Here is a 12,247-nt window from a genome sequence, read left to right as displayed (position 1 = left end):
TTCTTGCAAACTCCTCCTAGGGGAATGATCGGAAAAATTCCAATCCAGTACAAGTTCAGCCCCTATCCAATATGATGCTAAATTGCGAAGAAAATAGTTGCCAGCTCAAACGGGGAGCTCGTAAGCTAACGGAGAATGTACCATTTTTGACGATTTACATGTCACAAATTAATCCAAACTACTACATTTCCATTTTTGGAAACCTTTACAAAGTGGCACCGTAACTCCGAATGACCTGAAATTTTGCCCACTTATTCGGGTGGACCTACTCTACATATTATGTCCTTGAACCCCAAAGCTCCACCTACTTCATTTTTTTTTTATTAGCATAATGTTAAAAACAGTGAAATATTACCTTAAATTTCCATGTTTTCTTTTTCAATGCCAAACTTAGTATACAGCATCAGTGGAGGGTCAGACACATTACCGTAGAAAATGAGCATGTTCAGTCGATAAATATGCCCGTCATTAATCTAAATGCGGGGCTTAGAAATAAATGCTCATAACTCCTAAACCACACACACACACCGGCTCTGCTGGCGGAAAAATCAATTACAACAGACACCTATACACTCCACAACAGACACCTACGGACTGTACAACACACACATACAGCTCCTAAAGCATATAATGTAGATCAGGCTACAGCCCTTGTATATTTTATTATGTGAAGCACTATATGGTTTCATGAAAAATATCTACTGTTTACTTGTAGATATCTACTAAAGCATACAAATAAAGTGTGTAATGTAGGCCTGTTACATATATTATTGATGTTCTCACTGTAAACATCGCGTCACAATGAAAGCGGTTGTATTAAAAAAAAATAGCCTAACATCCAGGGGAGATGTGATTAGTGAGTAAACAAACAGTAAAGGGCAGAAAGTCTGATGCACATTTGATCATCTTGAATAACTTATAATCACAACGGGAACAGTTTGCAGAGCTATGCTTCGTTTGACAGAAGTCCAGCCATGCGTCACGCCTCTTTTAAACATCACTGTTGGCTGAAATCGTCTCAGGAGAATACTTCAGTGTACCCTCGGTTATAGCTCCTCTAGAGACACTCCTCTCTCCTCTAAATCAGTGTATCCTCGGTTACGGCTCCTCCAGACAGCCTCCTCGATAATTGATCCTCGACTAGCCTTTAGAGACATTTGTTTTCCTTCGAGACGGCGCGCCGACATCCGTTTCCGGGTCGCTGCCGGAGGACCTGGGAGCCTGGGACGCGAAAATTATAGAAATGAGAAACGGCTCATTTCCCAGGACTCGCGCGCGTCTGCTTGACACCGGGACGACCTGCCGCCCTCCCCGACAGGCGCACGGACGCGAGGGCCCGCTCATCACTGCGCGCACAAGTGCGACCGCAGTTTTAATTATTATTAAAGACAGTCTTACTTCATTATAATAATAATAATAATAATAATAATAGAGAGAGAGATAATACTGTGATGATTATTGCCCTCTAAATATGTCGCAATATTTACTAAATTAGACTAAATCCAATTAGGATATTTTCATTGACTAAAAGTGTTTAAATGTTCTAATAGAAATATTTGAAATGCTAAATCCCTGCTAAATGTACTGATACAAAAGATTCTTTAATATGTTAAAGTTGTAACTCAGCGCTCTCTGTTTCTTACATGTTGTGTTCTTACTGGCTTTGTCAGATTGAACGAGTCCAGAACACAACACTGTGGAAGAGCTACCAGCTGTTAAAGAAACTGCTGGATGTGAAGAACAAACACAACAACAACGAGAGGAAGCTCTTCCACGGCACTAGAGCCGACTCCATCGATTTCATCAACAAACGAGGCTTCAACCGCAGCTACGCCGGAACACGTGGTAACCAAAGAGTCATTAGAACACTTTCTGCACATTCACAAGGGAAAATAAAATACTGCATGGGAGGGAAGATCTAAATATTCAGTTCGACCTTTGGCTGAAAGACAACACTTCTTTAAATACTGTATGTCAAATACTGTAGTATTACTTAATCCTCTGCATTTATTCGACAGCTGTATTTGTGAGTCATTATTCAAATTAAGATGTCACATAAAACATTAGTTACAGCTGCCCTCGACTAAAGATTTGTTCTAGTCCACCAATAGTCTTCAATTCAGGCGATTAGTCGACTAATCGCTGCACGTTTATGATACGTGATGATTTTAGCAAAATATACAACAACATTTAGAGATAAAAGTACATTTTGTTCATGTGCTACTCTAATATTTATACATTTAGATCTTTGGGCCTCAACCTCAAACTCAAGTTATTTTAATGAGACCGTCTGAAGAGAAATCAAACTTTGGTGGAACTGTTAAAGCTTGTAACGTGGCCTCAACTAGACACGCTTTATTAAGAGGTCACAACTTTAATAAAGGGTTTTATTTAAGGGAAGTCATATGATTTTTTGTAAAATCTTATATAAAGTAACTATAGCTTAATATCGAGTGAAGGGAAATACTAAAGTAAAGTATTTAAAATGTTCCTTTTCAAAAGTCTTATTCAGCTCCAAAAGTTTCAAATATCCAATATGTCCAAAAAATAAGTAATTAAAGGTGGGGTAGGTAATTCACTTCAGAAACACTTGTTATTATATTCCATGGAATGCTCTTAACATCCCGATTGCAATGAATACATGAAATGCTTTGACAATAAATACATGTCATATGTGGAAGCCGTGGCGCTGTAAAAAGCACGACCAATTATTTTAGCCGGCCCGGCTAAAATAACTGGATGGCCTACCTGCCTGTCAGCCTATCTCGTGCACAAACTTATCACGTGCCTTCATTGGTCATGTGCGCGTTCGTGTGTGTTGGAGGAGGGGCCAGTGTTGCCAACTTGGCGACTTTGTCGTTACATTTGGCGGCTTTCCAAATCCTCCGGCTACTTATTTTTGTCAAAAGCGACTAACGACTAATCTAACGACTTGTAATGGTGTTATTAGGGATTTTTCTGGTGTTTGGAGACTCACGTATTGTTCTGCAGTTAACGAGCTGCCGTGAGCCCCTCAGCCCTCCCATATACCTCATTCACACCAACGCAACTCCGGTTCAAGCTCCATGCTAGAGCTTTTCAGGTTCAGAACCGGTTCTTCAGTTTAGCTCCGGCTCTTTTCACACCGCCCAGAGTCCGACTGGTGCTGCGTCATTGCGTCATCGTTTGCGTCATGACGTAACCGTTTGCGTGCCTGCTTCTTAAAGCCAAACCGCGAAACCCCTCACAGCTCACACCGACAACAACAACAATGGCCGATTGTGCTCCAGCTTCCTCTGTACCTCTTCGGAAGACCAGATTCCCAGTAGGTAGCTGGTCTCTTCAATGGACCACTGCTGCTTGTTAAGTTTCTCCATCGTTGTGTACAAGCTGGATAAAACGTGGGCTTCTTGTTGTTGTTCAGGAGTTGATCCCGCCCCTGCCCCTGCCCCTGCCCCCGCCTCAACGTAAGCGTGACATATGTGGTGCTTTTGCTCTGGCCGGACAATTTTTTGGGGCTCTGTAAGGAAGTCTGAAGGAAGGGGCCGATTTTTTTCGGCTGCGTACTTTCAAATTCTAGTGCACTCGAGCTGGTTTCTCCATTCTTACCTACCCTACTTTTAATTAAAAAGTCTGAAAAATCCCATTATTAATAGTTTTACTTAAAGATATTCCTCCTGAGCCTCCATGCTAGCTAAAGCTACATTCATACGATATGTGCCTTTAGTTTACAGCTGCATGTCGCGCCGCAAGCTACCTGTGAGCAAAGAGCTAATCGCCGATCAGGTGAATGCAGCTTAAAGTCCTACCTTATTTTTTAATGGAGCAATTCCAAAACGACGTGATAAAACCTGCCCGCATATTCCCTTGTCACTTTCAGCTACAGCCATTTCACTGTGTTAATTAGGGTTGCCAACTTCCAGAAATGGAAAAACGGGACGCACGCGCAAAGATTTTCGGGTTTCTGGCGGATTTAGTTACTTTTTTAGTTACTCCACCTCCTCACCTGCTGCAACCTTGGTGGGAGGAGGACACAGCTCTTTTATAATATCCCGAACAGTTTTGGGGCCAAGCACATTGACTGTTATCATCTCAGCCTTTGTTCTTCCACATTGCATTTTCTTTGCAGTGTTCGAATCACTAAACATGGCACTTGCCAGCTTATTACTGCAGTCCATGCTGTTGTAACTCAAACCATGATTAACTGTGTGATACACTGATGTTACCTCACATGCAGCAACTTTGTCCTGTTCTGCAGTTGAACTGCCGAAGAATTTAGTTATATTTGGTGCACCTTTATTTTGTGTTGCTCGCTTGTGCATCTCTGTGCCAGCATGCTGTTTCAGGTCGTTTTCTCCACCGTGACCTATTGAAAACTCCCTCCGACACAAGGTGCAGAAGACCCGAGACAGATCTCCACTCACGGGCTTTACCCAACTGTATTTTTCTTCCCACTGTTTGTTGTAAGACACAAGTATTTTCTTTTTAGAAGGGCCAGGGCCACATCCTCTCTCTCTTCTCCTCTTTCATTATCACCTCCTCCACCGGCAGCGCTCATTTTCCCACACGAATGAACAGGCTGACATGCCACACAAACAATGATGCCGCGCCCGCCGCCCACCGGAGAAAATCTCACACACACACACGTGCGAGCATTGTGCCTGCCCTGTCAACTGAGCGGTCCTAGCACCCTTCGCATACAGCACACAAACACACAGACACGCAGCCAGGCACACTGAATTGCGCGCAAACAAAAACATATTTTTTATTTTTCCCTTTACACGGGAGTCCGGGACAAACAAAGTCCCGTACGGGACACGCCCATTTTGGCTCAAATACGGGACGTCCCGGCTAATACGGGACGGTTGGCAACCCTAGTGTTAATGCAACGGCTAAACCAAAAGTCAATACATTCTTAAAATACTCTTCTCTTAGTCAACTACACAGTGTATTCAAGTGTCATAGAAGACAGGAGGTGGAGGTGGACTACATTTACATAGAGCTTTTCCAACATTAACACACCGTTGACCGTGGCATAGTGGAGTGCCCATTCACATCTTCATTATCACAACACCTTTAGATAGAAATCAAGTTTTTTCTCTTGTTTTGTTCAGTAGGTGCAAAGTACGGCAATGGTTCCTACTTTGCTGTGAGCGCGACATTATCAAAGGACTACGCTGAACCTGACACCAAGCAGCACAGGCGCATGTACCTGGCCAAGGTCCTGGTAGGAGACTTCACCAAGGGAATAGCCGGCATGATCACCCCCCCCACCAAGAGCTCCAGAAATGTTACAGACCTGTACGACAGTGTGGCAGATGACAGCGCCAATGCAACCATCTTTGTAGTCTTCAATGACAGCCAGGCGTACCCAGAATACTTGATCACATTCACCTGATCGATGCTATGATCACATTGTGCCACCGTTCTGATAAAAACATACCTCTGTTTTTAGTTTTCTTCTCTGCAACAGCTGTTTAATACTTATATAATACATTGCATGTTAACTGAAGGGCTCGTTTCTATTTGCTTTATTGAGATTAAAGTTGGCTAGATGACTATTTTAAAACTGTAATGTCCTTAATCTAACATGTGTCGCATTGTGTTTGTTTCTCTGTAATGGAATTTTGAATTGGTAACAAATGTCATCTTTGTGTAATTTACAGAAAGATCTAGAGAAAGTTTTCATGTAAGATTTCTTTGGAAATGTTTTACTGAGATAACACATGGTTTATATGACAGGAAATGTGAATCTTCAAAGTAAAGCCACATTCAAAGTTAAAACTTGCTTAAAGGTAGGTTAGGTAAGAATGGAGAAACCAGCTCGAGTGCACTAGAATTTGAAAGTACATAACCAAAAAAATCTGCCCCTTCCCTCAGACTTCCTCACAGAGCCCCTCCTCCAACACACACGAACGCGCACATGACCAATGAGGGCACGAGATAAGTTTGTGCACAGATGGAAGGCTGACAGGCAGGTAGGCCATCCAGTTACTTTAGCCGGCTCAGATGATTGGTCGTGCTTTTTACAGCGCCACGGCTTCCACTGATGACGTTTTGTATATATTTATTGTGAAAGCATTTAATATATTCATTGCTATCGGGGTGTTAAGAGCATTCCATGGAATATAACTGCTATAATTGTTTCTGAAGTGAATTACCCACCCTACCTTTAAGTCAATTCACATTTTAATGGATATATTGTAATAATAATATATTTAAAGGTATGTAATTTATTTCAGAAACACTTGTTATTCCATGGAATGCTCTTAACATCCCCTGAGTACGGTTAGTACGGTTATACCTTGATTGTTGCCAACTACGATGCTCAACAGCACGCTTAACGGAACTTTGACGCTGGTATCAGTTTTGTTTACCACCAATCACGGGAGTATTGTGTATAGAAAGTATTGAGTTATATTTCTCGCGCTACCTAACATCCATGAAGGCAACATGACAGAGGGAGGCCTGCCACTCAGGATGCCAAACTACTCTTTGCTAAGCCCCGCCCCCTCAAGCAACACCAGGGCCAAAAGTCTGAAAGCGAAAAACGATCTGAAGGTGAAAAGCAATGTGAAACCTGAAAAAACTAGATTTGAAACTGGAAAAAAAATTGTTTTGAATCTGAAAACGAAAAATCTGCAACTGAAAAAAATAAGGATTCAAATGTCAAAATATGTATAAAAGTGAAATCTGAAAATAAATATTTTATTCAAAAAAATTGCTGAACTGAATCAAAATAATATTCAACCTGAAAAATTATTTCAAATACTTATTTTTATTTTGAATACATCATTGTATTTCAAGATATGTTCAGGATAAAAACTTGAACTTTCAAATAAATTGTATTTTTTTTTTTTTGAATGATCACAACTTATGACCCTGAAATAGCTCCATACCTGTCAGCCTTCCATCTGTGCACAAACCAATCTCGTGCCCTCATTGGTCATGTGCGCGTTTGTGTGTTGGAGGAGGGGCTCTGGAAGGAAGAGGCAGATTCTTTCCGGTTGTGTATTTTCAAATTCTAGCGCACTCGAGCTGGTTTTCTCCAAAATTACCTACCCAACCTTTAAGCAAGTTTTAACTTTGAATGTGGCCTTACTTTGAAGATAGTTATTTTGGTCCCACACTTTTTCACTGATATTAGCATGTAGCTCAAAGTGCCACTGTGTCTTAGAGGGCTACAGCTTCATAACATACATGACCATATCTAGTCATATTTTTTTAATAATTTACTCAAACATAATATAGCATAGAAAATTGTTAACACCTATACACATTTAAAGAAAAGTGGAATACTTGATGTGCATTTAATGGAGTTCTATCTACATAAGTCCTATTTTCTATGGATAATACTGTCCTCTGCTGGGAGTCTCGGGACATTAAAATGATTTGGACCAAATCTGAGGCGTGTTTCTGTGACTTGAATGTGATTGTTGGAGCACAAAATCGGAAATAGAAAAAGGTCAAACGCACACTGATTAATACTATTTTTATCTACAGATTTGTTTCAAACAAAGCAGAGACAAAGTTTCTCCAGTAGCCTTCAAACATTCAGACCAATCATTTTATTCGTCAGAATTCTTAAACAATTAACTTTTCACGACTTGTTATCGTCTCATATTACAGATTCTTGTTTGCGTTCACTAGTTTGGTTTCAATGTCAGAATGAAAAAACAGGACTTCTGTGGAATAAGTCAAATAAGAGCTTGAAAAGTTCTGGACAGTTCCAAACTAATTTGAAACCATGTATTGATTTCCATAAAACAGATGCAAGTTGTGGGAAAATGATGTAATACTTTGGGCTTCTTCAAAATCCTTGGAGAGTTTCATCTCCTGTACCTGGTTTAAAGGAAGCCGTGTGTCCAAATGCACAAAGAAGAAAACATAACATCCATAAGAGGAACCATGAGGATCAGATATCTGCGATCAGTAATGCTTACAGGCTGCGCTTTAGTCCTTGAAACTTAAGATGAGAAGATCCAGAGATCCAGTTCTGTCATTCCTGAATTTTTTTTAATCACAGTTTTTATCCAGCACGAGTAAACCATTGTGCTGACGGACATTTATTGAAATGAAAAAATTGAAGGATAATCCGTCCGGTCAGCAAACTTAAACAACACTTAGGTGGCAAACCAACTCACCTGAAGAAACGAGAGCTAGAAAAACACTGATGGGATTATTGGTGTGTGTGTGTGTGTGTGTGTGTGTGTGTGGGGGGGGTGAGTCTTTGGATGATGCATGTTTCCTGTTTATTTTCTCCTGATTTGCCCTCATGTTAAACCTTGTCCAGAGCCACTCACAGTGTTTACGCAAGAAACGTCTCTCGATTGTCCGCCATTTTAGTCTTTGACATCATCAGTCCATAGTTTTGGTTCTGTTGAAGCGTGCAGGGCCAGTGTAACGAGTAGAGGAGGAGTTGGTCAGTTCAGCTTTAGTCCGGTTCATCTCCGACAAAACAAGGGCACGTTTGGCTCTTCAGTTCATCTTCTCTCCTCAGACAGGAAACGGTGACATTTCACTGAGGTCATGACCACACCGGGTGTCTCCGATAAGACTGAGGCGTTCAAGTTCTTTAGGTAGGTTAACCTGAACGGTCCTCTTCCATCTCGCCTCTCAGGTGTTTGTTTCGTTTGACCTTGAGCTCAGGTTGCATTAAAGAGCGATAGACAATTGTTTTTCCCACGTTAACGTTCATTATGGAGGAAACGATGATTGCGCAAAATATTTGATATAGAATAACCATCTGCTTTTGGATTGTTTCCATATAAGCCTAGCTTTCACTTTGTAACTCTGGCTGCCACTGGGAAATTCAAGGATCCATATACGGCAAAAATAAGGGAATCAATCTTTGAGTAACAAAAACAGGAAGAAGATCGCAATTTTGTTTCTCCTGTGACGTTCCCAAGTCTCAAAAGTAAAGTCCCCAAGGTAGCACAAGTGGTGGACGTCGTTACATCTTAAGAAACTTTAGGATATAATAAAGCCTCGATGAAAGAGGGATACAAAACAAATCTAAGAAGATGGCGAGAGCTCCCACTCTTCAGATGTTTAAGTTTGCATTTGACTAGATAAGTGTGAAACAAAACTGCCTTCTGATTATTACTAAGGGCATTTTTTTCAGCACCATTCTAATAGCACCAACATCTGCGTTTCTAGGTCAAAACGGTCGATAACACCACTTGAAAAGTCTAAGAGCAGAACAGTTGTCTATAGCTAGTTTAAAGCCATTCCTAAGAACAACTTCATTCAATTGTATCATTTTCGTTAATTAAACAACGTTTCTTTAGATTTGGAATGACAGAGAGCATTGATGAACGTCTGTCTTTTACTCGAACGCCCCTCTTCTGATGTCCCATGGGATCCCAACCTTCAGTCTGTCATCTCTGATGAAGGTAAATTGCATTTAATGTTGATCTCCGGCACCGAATCATTAAAGTAATTAAAACATTTTTGTTAATTTAAGGGAGATACCTGGCGTCTTGAAGTCTTTTTCCTCAGGAAGTTAAAGCTCTCATTGATGACTTTCACAGTAAAATATTCATTTGAAATTGTTCACCATTCCTACAGGATGTAACAAAGCATTTCACTTCACACAAAGCTTCATCTTCAGTGTACTGGATTGTACACTTTCATTGGCCCACTGAGGTCTGCAGCACCAGGACGCTGTTGTGCCAAGCGGTAAACGCGTCATGTGGTCAGGTTCTGGTTCTGCAGCTACGGTGACGTGTGGATGAAGAGTCCCGCAGGCGGGTCACCGTCTCTGCTGGCTGTAGACGGGGAAGGCCAGCGTGACGTTGAGCGAGTCGTTGTGCTGGACCAGCGAGGTGTGCTGGTAGTGCAGCACCAGCTCCTTCAGGGAGCCGTACAGGTTGTAGGGCTCGGCGAAACCAAAGCCGGTGCCCGTCTTGTTGATGACGCAGTGCTTCACCTCGCCCTCCGTCCTGAGGGACACAGAGATGAAGTTAGTTGAAGATGTGTGTGTGTTCAATCCAACTTCAAAACACTTCATTGTGTAGAAACAGATTTTAGGTTGGGTTTGGCATTAGTCACATCAAAAGAACCATGTCCAACAGATCAGACAACATATAAACAAGCAGCTGTATGTGTTGACAGGTGCATAAACAAACAGCTGTATGTGTTGACAGGTGCATAAACAAACAGCTGTATGTGTTGACAGGTGCATAAACAAACAGCTGTATGTGTTGACAGGTGCATAAACAAACAGCTGTATGTGTTGACAGGTGCATAAACAAACAGCTGTATGTGTTGACAGGTGCATAAACAAAGCAGCTGTATGTGTTGACAGGTGCATAAACAAACAGCTGTATGTGTTGACAGGTGCATAAACAAACAGCTGTATGTGTTGACAGGTGCATATAACAAACAGCTGTATGTGTTGACAGGTGCATAAACAAACAGCTGTATGTGTGACAGGTGCATAAACAAACAGCTGTATGTAGTTGACAGGTGCATAAACAAACAGCTGTATGTGTTGACTAGGTGCATAAACAAACAGCTGTATGTGTTGACAGGTGCATAAACAACAGCTGTATGTGTTGACAGGTGCATAAACAAACAGCTGTATGTGTTGACAGGTGCATAAACAAGCAGCTGTATGTGTTGACAGGTGCATAAACAAACAGCTGTATGTGTTGACAGGTGCATAAACAAACAGCTGTATGTGTTGACAGGTGCATAAACAAGCAGCTGTATGTGTTGACAGGTGCATAAACAAACAGCTGTATGTGTTGACAGGTGCATAACAAACAGCTGTATGTGTTGACAGGTGCATAAACAAGCAGCTGTATGTGTTGACAGGTGCATAAACAAACAGCTGTATGTGTTGACAGGTGCATAAACAAACAGCTGTATGTGTTGACAGGTGCATAAACAAACATAGGACTGGGTTAGCAGGTGCATATAAGCAGGTAAATAAAGAGGTGAACAAAGTCAATAGAGATAGGTAAATAAAAAAAGATTAGGCAGTTAAAAAGACAGGTCAATTGAAATACTGTTATTAAGCAATTAAATAAACATTAAAAAAAATAAAGTAAATAAGCATGTAAATATATGGGTAAATAAAGTTGTAATGGCAAGTCAATATAAAAGTTAAAAAAGGCAAATTAGCAGGTGAATAGAAATAAATAATCAGGTGAATAGAAATAAATAATCAGGTGAATAGAAATAAATAATCAGGTGAATAGAAATAAATAATCAGGTGAATAGAAATAAATAATCAGGTGAATAGAAATAAATATCAGGTGAATAGAAGTAAATTAGCAGGTGAATAGAAATAAATAATCAGGTGAATAGAAATAAATAATCAGGTGAATAGAAGTAAATAATCAGGTGAATAGAAGTAAATAATCAGGTGAATAGAAGTAAATAATCAGGTGAATAGAAGTAAATTAGCAGGTGAATAGAAGTAAATAATCAGGTGAATAGAAGTAAATAATCAGGTGAATAGAAATAAATAATCAGGTGAATAGAAATAAATAATCAGGTGAATAGAAGTAAATAATCAGGTGAATAGAAGTAAATAATCAGGTGAATAGAAATAAATAATCAGGTGAATAGAAGTAAATAATCAGGTGAATAGAAGTAAATAATCAGGTGAATAGAAGTAAATAATCAGGTGAATAGAAGTAAATAATCAGGTGAATAGAAGTAAATAATCAGGTGAATAGAAGTAAATAATCAGGTGAATAGAAGTAAATAATCAGGTGAATAGAAGTAAATTAGCAGGTGAATAGAAGTAAATTAGCAGGTGAATAGAAATAAATAATCAGGTGAATAGAAATAAATAATCAGGTGAATAGAAGTAAATAATCAGGTGAATAGAAGTAAATAATCAGGTGAATAGAAGTAAATAATCAGGTGAATAGAAATAAATAATCAGGTGAATAGAAGTAAATAATCAGGTAAATAGAAGTAAATAATCAGGTGAATAGAAATAAATAATCAGGTGAATAGAAGTAAATTAGCAGGTGAATAGAAGTAAATAATCAGGTGAATAGAAATAAATTAGCAGGTGAATAGAAGTAAATTAGCAGGTGAATATAAATAAATAATCAGGTGAATAGAAATAAATAATCAGGTGAATAGAAGTAAATTAGCAGGTGAATAGAAGTAAATTAGCAGGTGAATAGAAGTAAATTAGCAGGTGAATAGAAGTAAATTAGCAGGTGAATATAAATAAATAATCAGGTGAATAGAAATAAATTAGCAGGTGAATAGAAATAAATAATCAGGTGAATAGAAGTAA

The 12,247-nt window shown here is 39.7% G+C and overlaps 2 protein-coding genes across 7 annotated transcripts in view; one reads left to right on the top strand and one right to left on the bottom strand.

Moving 5' to 3' along the window:
- The window catches only part of LOC117534997 (protein mono-ADP-ribosyltransferase PARP14-like), a 53,066-nt gene extending 47,518 nt beyond the window's left edge, over positions 1-5,548 (top strand). For 4 of the 5 annotated variants that reach the window (XM_034199305.1, XM_034199303.1, XM_034199304.1 and 1 more), the window contains 2 exons: positions 1,671-1,845; positions 5,094-5,548. In XM_034199305.1, the coding sequence (XP_034055196.1) occupies positions 1,671-1,845; positions 5,094-5,377 (459 nt within the window). In that variant the 3' untranslated portion in view covers positions 5,378-5,548. The remainder of the gene's footprint in view (positions 1-1,670; positions 1,846-5,093) is intronic. The other variant, XM_034199306.1, reaches the window with a different exon arrangement.
- A 1,962-nt stretch (positions 5,549-7,510) lies between these two features.
- Positions 7,511-12,247, bottom strand: part of LOC117535004 (phosphatidylinositol 3-kinase regulatory subunit alpha-like) — a 56,605-nt gene continuing 51,868 nt past the window's right edge. For both annotated transcript variants that reach the window (XM_034199317.1, XM_034199318.1), the window contains one exon: positions 7,511-9,923. In XM_034199317.1, the coding sequence (XP_034055208.1) occupies positions 9,734-9,923 (190 nt within the window). In that variant the 3' untranslated portion in view covers positions 7,511-9,733. The remainder of the gene's footprint in view (positions 9,924-12,247) is intronic.

The sequence above is a fragment of the Gymnodraco acuticeps genome, unplaced genomic scaffold (assembly GCF_902827175.1).
Source record: "Gymnodraco acuticeps unplaced genomic scaffold, fGymAcu1.1, whole genome shotgun sequence".
Lineage (NCBI taxonomy): Eukaryota > Metazoa > Chordata > Actinopteri > Perciformes > Bathydraconidae > Gymnodraco > Gymnodraco acuticeps.
This window is presented reverse-complemented; position numbering and strand designations above follow the sequence as displayed.